The following is a 17,011-nucleotide window of genomic DNA, read 5'->3' on the forward strand; positions in this document are numbered from 1 at the left end:
CTTTAATGGTGCCTGATAATCCTGATAATGACATGCTCTTTTGCTAGTCTATTCACGTTTCCACTTTCATAGAAGCCTATTTTATACTTTCTCTTGTCTTGTCAAACCTTTTACATCTACTTCTCCATCCTCACTCTTGGCTCATGACTTGACTCTCTTTGAGAAATGCAAAGCAAGCAGAAGAGAGCTCTGCAGAACCTCACATATCTCTCCACAGATAAGCTTCTGTGTCCTCACACTGTGCCTTCTTCCTAAGGGATTTCTGGAATGAATCCAGGCAGTTGTGACTTTGCATGCGGAAATACGTCTTTAGTTCCATGAATTCTTAACTGAAATCTAGCATTTCCTTCAACTGTGATGGTAATAAACATAGTGTCATACCCTCTCTAATATTTAACAGTGGTGTCTGGGGCAGTACCCCATAGTAAAAACATTAAAACGTCTATGGCAAAAGATAAATGTTCACACTAAATAAAGCTGCAAGTAGCTTCCTTCAGGTGAGGTCACACTGACTGCTAGGTGAGCTCAGGTCTGGCCAGGCTCTGCCAAACAAATGAAAACAAAATCTTTTCTGAAGCGTGTTAATCGGAAATACAAATTCAGGGTCGTGCACCTGTACAAAAAAGCACAGACTGAGATACAAGTAACCGAAGTGGTTTCATATACACTAAAAGGGCACCTAGAGCCTGTTGACCTTTTATCACCAGTAATGAGAAGGTACTACCTCAAGGTACCTGACGATACTTCAGGACACCAATGAGAGGCTTCTACTTCCACAAAGGAAGATTATGACATGTCTGGTTCACAAAGCCTCAGCTACTGCAATGTTGAAAACCTAAACTAATCGAAGCAATGAAATCACTCTAATCATAACAGCAATAACAATATCCTTAGTATACTGTCACTTTGCATTTATTGGAAAGGAAGATTCTCATCACTTCTGGTGGCTAGTGAGCAACCCAAAATTTACAGCTGATCTGATCACTTGTTCTCAGTGTTGGCTGTGCCCTGGAATCCCCTGGGGGGCTTGAAAAAGTGTTGACTGGGTCCCACTTTTGAGATTGTAGTCAGTATTGACTCAGTATATAGTACAATGAGGTATTAATAATTTTCAAAAGCTCCCAGAACGCTTCTAGTATACAGCCAGGTTTGAGAACCACTGGGTTAACATACATGCTAAGGTTGTAAATAATAGTAAATCACCTATGCTTTTATCACCAGAAAACATCATAAATATATTTATGCCACAAAACAGTTTTTGCAGATATCTCAGAATATTGTAGATGCATTTATCACTGCTTTAAATTATGGCAGTTATTAGATCCACTGCTAGATCTTATTATTTATAACACTAATAAAGGAGCACAAGCATTAGGGTATCACAGATTTGATTTTTAAAATAACTGTGTTTCAATAAAATTAATTTTCTTTGTACTCACATATTTTTAACATTGAAAAGCATTATTCTGAGATGTGTCCATAGGTTTTACTTATTAAAAGATTCATGACATGAAAGAGGATTAAGAACCCCTTAATTCTCTATAAAGAGAGTGTTCAAGCTCCTATCCAAAACTGGTCCACCTACTTAAGCAGCACTAGACACTCTCTCCTCTTACCCGCTGTGCAAGACGTCCTTTTTTGTACCTCCAGATCTATCCTCTCATCCTTGGTCCGGGCCCAGGAGCTGATCCCTGTGGACAGCATCAACCAGGTTTCCTTATATTCTGATTTCTCCTTGGATTCAGATGAGGGAAGGCACCAGAAAGACATAGAAGGGCGGGGTGAGGGAGAAGTTGGGATATTTTTTATCCGCAATCCCTCTCCACGGCTTTGGGTTTGCAGAAGCTCTGTTCCAACTTCAGTTGAACAATCCTTTTGTATTACCAAAGCTCCTTGTCTGGATTAAAATCATTGTCCTTGATTTTCCTCCTCAGGGGGACCTCCATCTGTGGTGAACACACAGTGCTTCACCATCCCTTGGGAGCTTTCCATAGTCAATTCATACCTCTATAATAGTCTCTTCAGTCTCCCTCTTTTGAGTGCACCATCTACTTTCCGCCAGGACCTTGGCTACTACTCGAACTCAAAGAAATGCTCCCAGCACCTCTCCCTTCACTAAATTTATTCTTATAAAGAAAGCAGTCTTTAAAACCAATTTTCCTGACAGCCAGACTCACTGTCTCCAATCCTCTCCTCTAGATTAATCTTCAACAAACTACAATTGGGCCTTTGCCTCCTCCCCACTAAAATTGCTCATCAAGATCACCATTGATCTTTATATTGCTAAACTCAATGGTCATTTTCAGTACTCATCTGTAGATCTAATGGCAGTATTTAACACAATTGTTTACTCTCTCCTCCTTGTTATGTTTTCTCCTTGGCTTCTAGGACCCCAAGAAATTTTCCCCCTAATTCATCCTCTGCTGATCTTCCTCTTCCACACTCAGTTCTTAGCCTTTTAAAAAATCTAAACTCATTTCATTAGTAATTTAATAAGCAACACTCTATTTTTAACATGTAGTTTACTAATTTATCAAGCTTATTAATTGCTGTCTCTCCACCAAAACATAAGCTCCTCAAGCCTAGGGATTCTTGCTCGTTTGGTTCTTATAGTTTCCCAGTGTCCCAGGACAGTGCTTGACACATGTTTTTGTTAAATTTAATTAGATGGTGACTGTTACCCCTCATGTACAGAGAAACAGCTATAACTTTTTCCTTCTATAAAAGCAAAGCCACAAAGCAACAAGAAGAAAATATACAGGAATAAATACCCCAACTCTGAGAAGTAGAGTGAAGATATAAAATGGTGTCACTATGGTCAAGCTGATAAATCATTAAAATAAAGTAGGCTGAGGAATGAGGAAACAATTCTATTCTTGCATTAACTAGTCCAGGAAGTTAAACTTCTGAACTTTCCAGTCATGCGTCAGTACCCGGATATATGTCAGGCCATTGTGCACTAATGCCTGGACATACATCAAACACTCTCATGACTATCTGACCTCAAGAAGAAATTGTTTCATTGTCTAGACCACTGAACATCTGGAAGATTACCACCTTGGACCAACCCTGACACTAAGAATGTGAGACCAATTCTTCCCAAGAATGTTTTTTTTACAAAAACCCTCAGCTTTTCTTTCTCCTTTGAAACACTTTCAGGTTTTGCTTAACTGTGTTTCCAGTTTGCAAACACTAAGATTCTTTAATAAATCCTTGTCATGTACTTTCTGGCAAAGCCTCTTGACTATTTTTGAGTTCATTTGACAACTCATAATGGGAATATTCATCCTAAATATAAAGATGAGGGAGTGCAGTAAAATCAGTAAGTATGGCATTAAAAAAAATTTAACTTTTAGTACATTAAAAGCATGATAAAATTAAACTTCAAAATTAAACTGCAATATATGTGACAAACATGAAATTATATACCTAATATATAATGATTTTGTATAAATCAATAAAAGAAATAATGATACAAGTTTAAAAAAATGTGTGAAAGTCATGGAAAAATCATTCACTAAATAAAACTGGACAAAAAATATAAACCGACCATTAATCACACTGTAAGTTCAAACCACAATGTCATGTCACTTTTGATTATCAAAAAATAAAATTATACTTTAATTAATCTCTGACCCAGTAATTCCATTTCTAGGATCCTATCCCAAATAATTAAATAGCTATATAAATGTTTTTTATTTAAAGATGTTTATTGAAGCAATATTTATAAAAACAACCTAAAATTCTCACAATAGAGACAAGCTTAAATTAAGTATGGAACACATACCATGGAACATTTTACAGCTGTTCAAAATCACAACTTCTCAATGACAGGGAAAAATGCTTAAGCCATATAGTTCAGTGTTTAAAAAAAACAAGATACAAAACTGTACATAGAACAGAATTTCAAAATTTCAAATACAAATACTTATAGATACATATATATACATGTTACAAGTCAAAAAATGACTAAAAGAAAAACATGTAAATATTAACACTTGCTATTTTTATGCAGTGGGATCATTAGAGATTTAATCTCTCATTTAAAGTTTCTGTATCTTCCAATTTTCTCAAAATTATCAGGTATTCACATTCAGAAAAAATAATAAATAATAAAAATATAAAAGTGAGATCCCAGGGGTTCCAAAAGACACAAGCATAAATATCAAATGTCCTTTTTTGTTTTATAAATGACTAAATCTTCCAGCTAAAAAGTTTTTATTTCCAGTAGTAGTACTCGTATTTTTGCCTTGACTAGATTTTGATGGAGGATCCACTGCAACATACTTGATTTGGAAACCTCCTGCTGTCACTGAGGCATCACTGAGAAACTTCAAGGTCATGACATTTCCTGGACAGGAGGAGGATACAAAAGAATAAAGATGTTACTCTCCCTCAATTTCACTGATAAAAATGTCAAGTTTTAGCCTTCCTTTGACTCTCCCTCTTTTTTTTTTATAGTGTTCTCATCTTTCATCTACCTTCTACAGCTCATAAGATGTCTTTTTCTAACTTTCTGTTAACATAAATATGTCCTTATAGAAAAGAGTAAGAGATAAACAAAAGGTTTAACAGGTTATGGTTCCCAGGGAGATTTTAACAGGGTAATGAATGAATAAGTTTTAAGCATTAATTATTCAAGAATTAAACAAGTAGTTCCATCTCTTGAAATGATGTATAAATGAGACTTGCTGCACGGCAAGGCTAGGGCGCAGGAGTAATTTAGCTGGTAGTATCTGAGCTTAAGGACGGCTTAGAATTTGCAGCTCAAGGTGCTTTGTTGTTTTTAGTTGTATAAGCACTGAAATAATTTTATGACTTGGAGGAAAAATAGAGCAAGTAAGAATGCCTACTATCAGTACTGGCGATAAAAATAAAAAGAAAAAATGAAGACATCTAAGAAAATAAAGTTCTTAGCCAGAAAAGAGTAGTTTGGGGCAATAGCAGTGGTACTGCTTATTGAGATAAATTTATGCTACTACAAGGACATTTCTTGAGGTACATTTCATGGGATAAAGTTGCACAAAATAATTTTGCAAAAAAAAAAAAAGATTTGGGAACCATTGCCTATCATAGCTACTCTTTTGAGATTTACTATGAATAATTAACATATTAAAAGTTTTCTGACAACTTCCAGTAAAGAAACCTGTTTCACATTATTTAACCTAAAGTTACCCAAATTTACTTGACCTTAGAGCCCTTTTCTCATGGAACACCTGTTGAAAATATCTCACAGAATTGTGTTCTTTACAACTCTTCCTGGGGAATGCTGTACTAAGGTAAAAATGCAACAAATAATATGTAAAATTTGTTCAGTGACAGAGGGTATTTTTAACAACTTTATAAATTACTTCAATTCTTTATCCATGAGAAATTTGGGTCTTTCATTACATTTATGGAAATCATAAGCAACAGCAATATTCGTGGATTTGCAGATTCGAGACTATCTCAAACTGCATATCTTGCAAATGATAAGAGTCTATACATTTTGGTGCAAGGAGTTGTCAGATTTTTATTTAAGTATAAATTTCTTGGAATTTTACAACCTAGCAAGCTACATCTGTCCTCAGTTCTCTCAACTTTAAAAAGTAAATTATTGGGTTCTTTACTTTCATTGACACTGGGAAAAGAAATCATAGTTTTGCTCCTCAATTTAGAGCCATTACCTGTACTAATGATGTCTTCTGGGAGCTCATCTCCACAATATCTGAAAGGGAATTTTAAAAAAGAAAGGTCACACGAATGAATATTATACAGGTATTATGAGTATCTCTTACTGACGAAGTGCTTTATTTCCCCTAAGTAACAGATTTTTTCCTATTATTTTATGATGTTTTGTGGTTTGTTTTTTAACTTCAATTAGTAAGGGAGAAGAGGTTAAAACATTGTTTGAGATAACCTCACAATTTTAATGAGATTCTTAAGAGAGCATATATGGCATTTCTACTCCGTGTTCCTACAAAACTGTTGTATAGTAGACAATTTGAATCTATTTGGAAAAATTCAAAATTTGTTTCTGATTAATCTCATAAAGTTTTCTTCACAGTTGAAGAAATGGGTGTATGGTCAGTGGTATTAATAGTGTGAATTCTAGAATAGATTAATTTAAACGTGGAAAATGATGCTGGACATTATAGATTATGGACGAAGAAAGGGCTTGCATGGTGAGCCTCACAACTGAGAAACCGAAAGTAACCACATACGATGGTATGAACGTAAAAATTCCTAATTAAATGTGCATCATGGAGTGTAGCCACATCCTTGGCCTGTAGCTTCCTTGACAAACGTTGATCTTTACCTTAAGTAAGCCTATTTATTGTCTTTTTGCATCTAAGATAACAAATCTTGGAATGTCAGAGTAACCTTTCCCAGACCCCTCAGGATACAACTTCCCAGAGGACAAGAACACAGAGCCCCTCATTGTTATCTTGTTCCATCTCCATGTGCTATAATTTTTAATTATTAACTATCTGTACCCACCAAGTATTTGTGTCTCTTTTTTACCTTTTATCCAACCTCAGCTTTTCCCACTTTGCTTTCTCCCACCTCCCTAATCTACTACCAATACATTTCATGTAAATTCTCCTCCTTTGACTCTAATGTATAAAATCAGCTGTAAAACTACTATTCTTTAGAGCATTTTCTCATTTTTGTCAAGATTTTGCTTCCTGGCAATTATTGTCAGTTTGGCTCAAATAAACTTTTATGAGACTTTTTCTTAGGCTGGATGCTCTTTTGTTGACAAAATAAAAGAGGATTTTGATTTTTATCTGAATCATGTCTTAAAGTGTGTGTGGGGGACAGAGTAAGTCTATTCTAAAGGTAAATCACAAAATATAGATTAAATAATTAGCAAATAACCTGTTAAAAACCTTTCACAAATAGTTTATGATTTTATCTAGGGCTATAATTTTTAAAATTAGGTGTAGAATAAAAACATCATCTTAATTTCCAAGGTAGGATGTTTGTTCTTTCAAAAACTGCTTTATTCTTAATTCTATCAACCCACTTCATGTGTTCTTGAAACTCTTGTTAAAACTTTTTGGATTTTTTTTTATAGCAGTAGTCTCAGCCAAAGAACAATCCAAAACAGAGCAAGAATCACTCTCCCTCCCCTAACTGTTGTTCAGTTATTGCAAGAAATGCCTTTATTTTTCTTTGTATTTAAATACACATTACAAAATCATCATAAAAACTTGAGTCTGTCATTTTTAATTGTTCCCACTACCATTTCCTTCATTAAATTACTGCTATGGATAATAGAGCATGATAACTGAAAGTCTATAGTTAATGGGTAGTCTAGAAGATACATTATTAAGTGGGGACTTGAATATATGAAACACCTGATTGCATCCTCTTTAATTTGCAATATTTTGTAAAGCTCTCAAAATTTAAACTACATTAAAGGTTTAAGGTGGGAACAGAAAAATATTGTGTCCCAGCATGTTGAAAAAACAAAGGAGAAATTTTGAGAAAAGGACCACTTGATTTTTATGGCAAACAAATCTATTTTTTTAAAAAAGAATCCATTGTAGGTTTAGCTAAATTGTATGTAAGAAGTGGCTCTACTTTGCTTATTTACCTTACGTCCATAATATTTAGCACAATGCTTTGCACACAGAAGAAAGGCAGTATTGCTAAATTTATAATTCTTTGTAGGAGGTTGACAGAAATTAGAACACTTACAAACCCTACAAATTTCCCATTTCACATATCTTTCTTCCTCCTGCTATTGATCAATCTTGAAGTCTTTATAAATAGACTATTTAATTAATTGTTACAACTTGATAATCAAAAGGCAGCTATCACTATTTTAATAACAAGTAGTAGTTGATTATGGTTTAACATGCTAAGGAAAATCTTAGTTATGATAGAATATGGTGTTGCAGGAGAGTAGAAATACTAGAAAGGCAATATTATAGGGACAGTTAGGGGAAACTAAAGAAACATCAAAATATTGACTGTTCCTTTAACTCTGGTATGAGGCAACAATACGTACCTTCCCACAAAGCCATGGATATCATCATAACTGTCATATATTTCGACATAGTCAGCTAAGCAAGCTGGGTCATCTTCAAGGTCAAATTCCAAAAAACTCAAGTGAATACGTTGACCATACTTGAGTCTAATGTGCCAGTAGCAGATCTGGTTATCATCATACTCATTTGGGAAGCCTGGAGATTTAAAAATTCTCTTTGGATCTGTAAAGACACCACCACATTCTTTTGCTAAAATAGAAAAAAAAAGAAAAGATAAGAAATCATTAAAAAATATATTATTCCTACTTTAAAATGATGTTCATTTCTTAGTGTTTCATTGTTTTTTATGAAAGAGTAAAGAAATGGCTTAATATACAGCATCTACAGCATACAATGTATACTTACACAGTTAAAGAATAAATGTATTTTTTCATCAATAGTTGCTCAATTCTCTAAACATAGACATGTGTAAAATTTTTTAAAAGTAAAATAGCAAGAAAAAATAGTAATTTAATTGATTTTTCTCCTGTTTTTTTTTTCACTTCTTTTTATCTTTTAAGCATAGAATGCAAAAGTTTTATATGTTCACTTTCACATGTTTTGACAAATACATACGCCCATGTTACTAACAATCGAGTCAAGATGGCAGTGATTTTGTTCTGTGGTGTCACCACTGTCTTCAAGGACTTAAATACTTAGAATAATGAGTCCAGTAAATTCTATTTGGAAAATCATTATAGAATTTCAGAATTATAAGAGACCTTGAAAGTCACTCGAATCCAGTTAAAATAAATAATTTTTAATTATTCTGTACTCTTTTTACTGGTTTTAAATTAACATCTTAATTCTAATATTTGAGTATCTGGTCAAGATATTCGTGCTTTTTGTTATGTCATTTTTTATTTTATGTATTTACATTGTGCCATATAACCTGTTATAAGAATAAACAAACAACCTCTGTCAGAACCAGTGATTTGCAGTATGACCTAGAGAGAAGCTATGAAAGGGCCCTGGTTAATTTTAATTCCATCCATATCAAGTAAGTGTCTAGTGTCTTGGAAAAAAAAAATGACCTGGAAACTCAAAATTTATCTGAGTGGTGGTGGTAGTGCTGATTCTGTCTAGCATTCAAAGATACTTTTCATTTTATCAATTAGAGGCTTTTTACAAAAATATTCTTCTTTAAAAAATTATTATGAAATTTTTTGTTTGAATCCTTAAAGCCATAGAAGTTAAGGAAGCTATCTCCCCAAGGCAGAATAGGGTCTTAGGCTGGGGAAAGATGAAAGGTCAAGGATCTAGTCTGTGAACACTCTATAACCCAGTTTCTTCATTGATGAAATAAATATAATTTATTAGTTCCCTCATAGGATTATTCTGAGGATAAAATATAGAAGATAACTTAAAGACATTATATAAAATGTAAGCTATTCTTATTATATTATTAAAATTTATGTGATACATGGTTTAAACGTGTATATAAGTATGTATGGTGCCAGCTTTTGAAGTAACTTGCTCTGTCCTATAACATTCTTTCTTTGTTGTGTACATCATCATTAAATTAGGGAAAAAATCCAAATATTGAACTATTTTGATTGTCTATTTAGCTACATCTATTTAGCTCTATATTTTGTTACATATAGTTATTGCCTCATCTCTTGTTTATTTAGAAAATGAAAATGACAGATTCACAAAGTTGACTGGGTCCCTGAGAAATGTTAATTGGTTAAAAAGTATTCGTATGAAAGATAGTCAACATCATGTCATACATTCAGAACTTGAACGAGCAAGTTTACTTATAAACACTTCTTAATGACCTTATTCTTCTTACTTCAATTAGCTCTAATTTGATGATATTGAGTAATTAGAGTAATGATTGCTTTATTTTTTCTGGTATTGTTATGATTTTTTCATTCCAATTATTTTTAATTAGTTGTTCTTCTCCTAAAGCTAATTCAGGTGGTCCTCAATCCCCATCTGGTTACAAAAATCCTAATTCATCAACATATTAACAAATTCAAAAGTAAGCTGAGAATTGAATAAGAACAAGTTTCCCAGGATTCTGTACACATATCTCCAGAGTAAAAAGCAGTCAGCTTCTATGAGAAACAAAAGAAGCTAATAAAAATTTATAAATTAAGAAGCATTCTTACAAAAGGGCAATAGAATACTGTAAGAACATTTCCACCAGCACCTCTTCATCTCCCCTAGACTTTGACTTATGGAAACGATCTAATAGTCAAGCAAAAGAAGAATCAGAGCATATATTCAGAAATAAATGTTACTCTTGAGTTAAAAGAGTTGCCTATATAAATATATTGAAGAAGAAGGAAGACATAGAGGAAAAGAAGGGTTATGAATTATTAACAATGACTAAATATAGGACTAGATATAGTAGAGTGCTGTATAGGTTTAAAGTATGTCAAATTGATTTGGAAGTTATAGTCCTTTATAGATGTAGTGTAAGTATTTATTCATATTTTGTCTTAAGTGGAAATAGGTGATAGCTCTAGCAAAATTCTATAATAATATGCTAGAACTTCACTATATGTCTCCTATTGAGTCATGGACTTTCTTACGAAGTAGATCCAAATGGGTCACCACCTGAGGATGTTTATGATCATAAATGTGGGGAAAGACTTATTAACACATTGTGACACGTTGTAATATTATCCTAGAAGAAATACATCCAAAAAAAGAGAACAGTTTATCTTTTTCTTCACAAACATGATCAAGGAGTAACTCTTTAGAGTAATTATAATGAGTTAATTTTCCTTTAAAGTTATCCTAGCTACTATCAACCATGGAAAAAGAATATGAATAAAAATATACATATAATAATAACTAGTATATCAAATATATAATTGTTAAAACAAACCACAGAGTGAGAGCTGCTCAGTTTGGAAGTTAAATAATTTATGCACAAAAATAAATTAGGGAGTTTGTTTATTCTGTCTCTTTTTCTCCATTCTATCAAAGGGATAATTTTGAACAGCTAACATTTGGTAGCATTACTTTATTGACTTAGCTAATTAACTCTGACATGTTCATAATCGGCTTTTTTCTCCCTTGTGGTCTGGAAGTTCTCTGTCACAGAAAAGGCCTGAATTCACTATCCTGTCTGCCTACTAAGTATTGTCTGTCTAATTTTGGGTAAGTTCTTTAAGCTCTTAAACTCTTGGTTTCTTGATTTCTAAAATGAGTATAACAATAATTCCTTGCAGAGTTGTTACTATTGAGTGACAGTGCAGATGAAGGAACATAAGTCAGTGTCTGGCACAACAATAATTACTCTGTGAATGGTAGTTATTAGTAATTATCATGACTAGATAAATTTATCTCTGGAAGAAGAAGCTATTTCTTTTTAAGAGCTTCATAGTAATATATAACAGTTTTTGCAAAGTACAAAATTATTTTTTTAAAACAAACCATGTGGGTTGTAGCAGTAGGCATCCCATCTTTCACTCTTATTGAGACGAACTCCATAATCAATAACACCAGTTTTTCCAAATCCACAGTTGGGCCCTGGCTTCACAATGGGGTATCCGACTCTGCCCTTGGCCATCCACCCAGCAGCGCAGACATGAAAACCTGTAAGAGAATCAAAGGGCTGTAGGCTTAACCGGTAAATTCATTCAGCTGAGAGAAGGTCACCTTAACAAAGATACCTTCATGCAGTGATGGTTTCTTAGCTGCCCAAACCCAGTTCATGTAAAAGGGGAAAAATTGTTTTCTTAAAAAAAAAAAAATTGGAACACATAAAATACAATATCTGACTTTTACTAGAATGTCACATCTTACTTGAAAAAAACAAAAGATGCTGATGAACTAGAAATCATAATACCACGGGGTATAAAAACAATCCAAATTCAGAGCTGGTTTCTGTTCACCATGACCTATCTAGTGCAATGAAATAATTTCTAAAATTACCATCAATCCTGAAAAAAATTTTTTAAATGATAATTTAATTATATTCTATTTCAGAAGCAATTAAGACATTGCTAATATTTTAAAAAAATTGAAGAGGGGTAAAAGCACTCATAAATTTCAAAAGACATAGCCCTGTTTTTCTTGCTCAACTTCAGAAATTGTTTAAATACTTGCCAATGCCATTCAAGAACAATTTTGCTAGAATTACAGGATAGCTAGTGGTGGCTCTGGCCTTTGTACCTATCATTCCAGTTACTGTCACACATAGCCCAGCAGCTGAGTAGTTATCTGAGGAGACTTTGGGGCATTTTAGAAAACACCTTTATTTTTGTCTTGAGTATTATGTAATCATAGAATAAGCTTTGCCAGGTATTTCCCTGTCAGCAAAGGGGTTTCCCTCACTGGAGAAGAGTTCCGAATAGGGCGGCCTTTTAAATTTTCCTGAAAGTCCAAAAGAAATGGCAGCAGCCAATTTATTTATTTATTTTTTAATAAAGAAACAAATTGGAATAGTAAATTACTGGGTTTTTCACCAGTTCTCCTGATATCATCTTTCTAGTCCCTTTTTCCTGACATCTTATAACTTGCTTATCCTCTTTTTTCTCATAGCTTTTGATCCTGAAGTACAAATGCATTCTCCCACTTAATGTAAAATAAAATAAAATAAAATAAAATAAAATAAAATAAAATAAAATAAAATAAAATAAAATAAAATAAAATAAGAAATAGAAAAAGAAAAAAAATTGAAAGAAAAAGAACACTAAATTCAATATTTCTTCCACCAAGTAAATTTCCTTGTAAGATTCAATGTAGTAACATCATCTAACAGCTGCAGAAGCCCATAATCGGAGATCAAGAGACAGAATATTAAAAATGAATAGTAATGGCATTAAAATTAATGAGGAATTTAAATGATATGGAGATAATGTCTTCATTTTCTTTTAACTTTTGTTCGTTAGCTCACAAAGGGCTGTGACCCCAAATAAGTTGTTAGTACTAGGAACTTTACACTAGCTCTAGGCAGAGAAGATGGGGAAAGCCAGGGGGCAGACACTTCACAGAGGGCTTAGAAAACTATCGTCAGGGGTGGAGAGAAAAGTCTCATTAAGGGGTTACAGAAAAGGTAGAACATTTTTTCACCCAAGGGTGAAAAAGAAGGAAAGTCGTTGTCAAATTCGTTACCAATTTTTCTCGCCGCCTCTAGCTGCTTGTAGGTGGCGAGGCGTCCACCTTCATATTCACACACCGCCTTTGCTTCTGCGTAGGTAAGCTTGTATTTGCCAGACCGTGCTTCTCTGTGGTATACACCTGCTGCTTGTTCTGTGAATTCACAAAATGTCGTTAAGTGCACTATTATTTATTCTCGTGTAACAAGGGAAGTTTTTTGACCTTAGCTGGAAGATTACATCAGCTATTGTTCCTGCCAAAGGTTTCCCTGGGTCAGCCACTTTGGGCAGCTAAGTTTTCATTATTAGAAAGCCTTGAATGAGGGGAATTTTAGGGAAATCTGGGGGGCATAGACAGGAACTTGAAGCTAAATTATGTTTCTGAACTGATAGCTTGAAAGTTTTCATACAACATTATATTCCTATGCTACCAAAGGTGATATAGTTTTGACTTTTTTTTTTTTTTTGGCTTTAAGTCATATAAAAGTTAGAAAAGTAACTAATGGGGGAGAAAGGTGGTAAAGTCAAAAGAAACCAATGAAAATTGATCCATTATGTAGACTCACAATGATGAAGAAAAATAAGCTAAAATAGCGTTGAGGAAAATTACCAATCCAATATAATTGAGAAGTTACATAGAACTATTAGAGCTGTTACGATTAAAAACTGAGGAAAAGTTTGAAGAAATCCAAAGCCAACAAATATTGCATTAAAGAAAAGGAAACTAGATTCAAACACAAGCAGAGAAAAACCTGGACACATCTAACTACCAGTTCCTAAATTCTTTATTTTGTCTTTTTTGTCTTTTTTAGTTCACATCTGTTTCAACATATTTTAGGTAGTGTTAAATCATACATGAGTTGTGTCCCAGTAGATCACTGTTTAGATTGATTGTTTTGATTTTGGAGTGCATTTTGCCATGGAAACAATGTGAAAAGATTCCCAGGACAATAATCATAATAGCTCTAATAGTTCTATGTAGGCTGTCAGGTTATGGTTCTGTCCTTATACCCTGACTTGTGCAATCAGCCACCATTAAGACCATTTCTAATGAGAACACACATTCTTTTGCATGCAGAGACATAGATCCAGCAATATTGAAAATGTTGTTCCTTGCTCTCCTCCCCAACCTGAAATTGACATGGCCACAATTCAATAGGAGATGCTGTGTGGTATTCTTCCTGTTTTTCTGGACTCCAAGTGATCTTCTTTATATACATTATATGGTAAAGACCCATCATTGAGGACCTTACTCAATCTGATACTTATAGGCCAGAAAATACAGGGAACATCAAAGTTATTTTCCCCTTTGAAAGTTGCCTATTGCCCGTGTCTTTCATATTGTAAAGCCTCATTAACTAAACTTTCACTAGTTTCCAATTTGGTTGTTTTGAGCATACACCAGGAGGTACTTTATTAGGTACCCTGGATCAAGACCTGTTCTCCAGCAACTTGGATACCAGTATGCAGTGCAAGTGCAAATGGTCCCTGATTTACAATGGTTCAACTTATGATACCAACTAGAGTTAAAAAGAAACCTTAAGGTCCTCTATTTCAACATACTCATTTTATCAGTGTGGAACTGAGACTGAGTTTAAAGTACCTCGTTCTTGGGAGTTGCTAGCAGATTCCTGCCTTTGAATCCAACTCTCTTTCTTCCTTACATCGTTTCTTATTACTACATTGACCTAACCAACTGTAAACAATTTGTGCTAGGCTGACTGGTCAATAATTTGTCCCAGATTGAAGCAATGTGCAATTACCTCCAGCCCCAGGTTTGCAGCATACTATTAACAAATACTTGGCTTTGCTCCTCTCTACCTCTAGGACAAAACTTCTATTATGTTTATAATATGCACATTACTTAAACAAAACAACAGCTCCAAATTACTTGATTATTAGAGAGTTTTATAGCATTTCAAAGTTCAACCGTATGGGTTTAATTCTTACTAGTTTCATGACAAACTTTTCATTTCTGACAAATATTTATATGTCCTAAGTTTGATTATGTATGGTGAAAATAAACAAAGATTTTTTCATTCCTCTAGTAAATTTCAGGCCCCATCTTGGCCAAATGGACCTCACTGTACACAAAAGTAATTCACTGGCTCAGGCTGAAAAGAGGCAGCATTACAAATCAAGCTTTTTAATGAAATCCTCATGGTTGCAGTTATTACCAGAGAGAAACATGTTGCAAGAAAAATATTCTACAACTATGTGCTGCTTAGCAAGCATGAAACCAGAATGTAGGTTAATTTTGCTTTCTTTTTATTTCTTTGCTTTACACAAGAATCCCTCAATTTTCTGCTTGAGAGATTCAATTTTTTTTCAGTATCAAACACAGTGATGAACAAACATAAAGCAATATTAATTTGTATTATGAGAATTAAAGCATTGTGTAGAGTATTTTGAGTTTTCAGTATTTTGAGTATTTTGAGTTTTCAGTATTTGGCTTTTTGGTCTCTTGTTTATATTCACAGTTGAGTCCATGTCATTCTTTGCATTTAACGGAACAAAATAACAACAACTATGAAACTTTCTTTGTCCAGCAAAAATGGTAGAAAATTATATGGATAACTTGAACAAAAGGAATCAAAGTGGTAAGAATGCATTCAGAAATAGAGCCCTTTAGTATTTTTTTCTGTATTACAAGCTGACTTTGTCAAGCTAGTCAAAAGATGTTTGGAAAAAGCAAGATATTCACTACAGGTCACAGTACATGGAGCAATGATCATAAAATTATTGTATATTCCAATTTATCTGTTATGATTGTTATAATTACCTGCTATGAAATCTGATGGCAGATACATTGAAATAAAAAATAATAATATATTGGTGTTTTTGTTAAAGAAACATTTCCCACAATACCACCACATATACTTTAAAAATTTTTAAATATATTTTTTATGGAACATAAATATTAACCTCTATTTTTTACTGAACATTTTACTTTATAAAAAGGCATTTTTAAATTTAGAAGGCAAGAACACTTTTTAAAAAATGATAGATGCATTCCAATAGCTATCTTTCTTAAGCATTTTCGTTGAAAATATCAGGCTTGAACAGAGCAGAAAAATTTACTGCTTTGATGCACCGCTCCATAAATTCAAAGAAATGACATTCTCAATAATAATCTCAATGAGTTAAGTTTCTTACCGAGCCATATGGAGTTATGAAAAATTCCGTTCTTGAATCCCCATCCGTGAGCCTCTTCCCACAGCAAGACAAATAGATAAATTAAGATAACCATATCTCAGTTGTAGAGAAGTAATAGCCTATTCAAGGCTGCTCAGGATAAATTCTCAGAACAGAGGCTGAAATGTGACTGAAACATCTGGTTTCCACATCTTTTAAATGGTTTTTTCAACTGTGAGGTCAGCAAGTTCTCTCCAATGGCATTTCCCGGGGCAGAGTCACACAGTTAACTCAGTGTCTGAAGCAAATCCTCTGACTCATTTGCATTGGCAACCACAGCTAAGGATACATCCAATAATGATTACCCAAATTTTAAAATGTATTTTCTCGGGAAAGAGTTCATTAATTATGTCTGTCACAGACACTTTTTTTTAGATATATAAGGAAATTTGTGTAACTTGATGCAGATTCAGCAGTGTTTAAAAAAAAAAAAAACCACTTCAGTAGAAATTTTAAGAAAAGCCTTGAATGTCTTATTTGCAGTAAGTCAGTTATAGAGTATGAGGTTTGGAGTTAAGCACTAATCTTGAACTTGACCCTGATAATGTTACTTTAGTGTTCCCTGAACATTGCCAGGCTTGTACAGAAAATTTACAACGAAAAGTGTGCACATTTTAAGAAATCCTAAACCATCTCCAGTGATGTAGTATTTCTTTACCCTCTGCCTGGATTTGTCCTGGGGAGGGGTCTATTGCAGTCCTTGGTTTATTGTGTTTAGCAGATAAATACATCAGTTTCCAG

The 17,011-nt window shown here is 33.7% G+C and overlaps 1 protein-coding gene across 1 annotated transcript; it reads right to left on the reverse strand.

Moving 5' to 3' along the window:
• Positions 1 to 3,689: 3,689 nt before the first annotated feature.
• Positions 3,690 to 16,392, reverse strand: TNFAIP6 (TNF alpha induced protein 6). Its single transcript, XM_016151114.2, has 6 exons — positions 16,232 to 16,392; positions 13,092 to 13,229; positions 11,409 to 11,570; positions 8,000 to 8,228; positions 5,667 to 5,707; positions 3,690 to 4,351 (listed from the first exon to the last, which is right to left on the reverse strand). Exons 1-6 carry the CDS (start codon positions 16,323 to 16,325, stop codon positions 4,185 to 4,187), a joined length of 831 nt encoding a protein of 276 aa, XP_016006600.1. The 5' UTR covers positions 16,326 to 16,392; the 3' UTR covers positions 3,690 to 4,184.
• Positions 16,393 to 17,011: the final 619 nt, after the last annotated feature.

This window comes from Rousettus aegyptiacus, unplaced genomic scaffold, assembly GCF_014176215.1.
Source record: "Rousettus aegyptiacus isolate mRouAeg1 unplaced genomic scaffold, mRouAeg1.p scaffold_m13_p_2, whole genome shotgun sequence".
NCBI classification, from domain to species: Eukaryota; Metazoa; Chordata; class Mammalia; order Chiroptera; family Pteropodidae; genus Rousettus; species Rousettus aegyptiacus.

What these genes read in the sequence shown, in the direction of transcription:
- TNFAIP6 (XM_016151114.2), bottom strand. Translation starts at nt 16,325, where the DNA reads ATGGTTATCTTAATTTATCTATTTGTCTTGCTGTGGGAAGAGGCTCAC. An exon ending in AGAGGCGGCGAGAAAAATTG is followed by an intron (nt 11,571 to 13,091) that starts GTAACGAATTTG and finishes ATTCTCTTACAG; the next exon opens with GTTTTCATGTCTGCGCTGCT. An exon ending in CTACTGCTACAACCCACATG is followed by an intron (nt 8,229 to 11,408) that starts GTTTGTTTTAAA and finishes TTTCTATTTTAG; the next exon opens with CAAAAGAATGTGGTGGTGTC.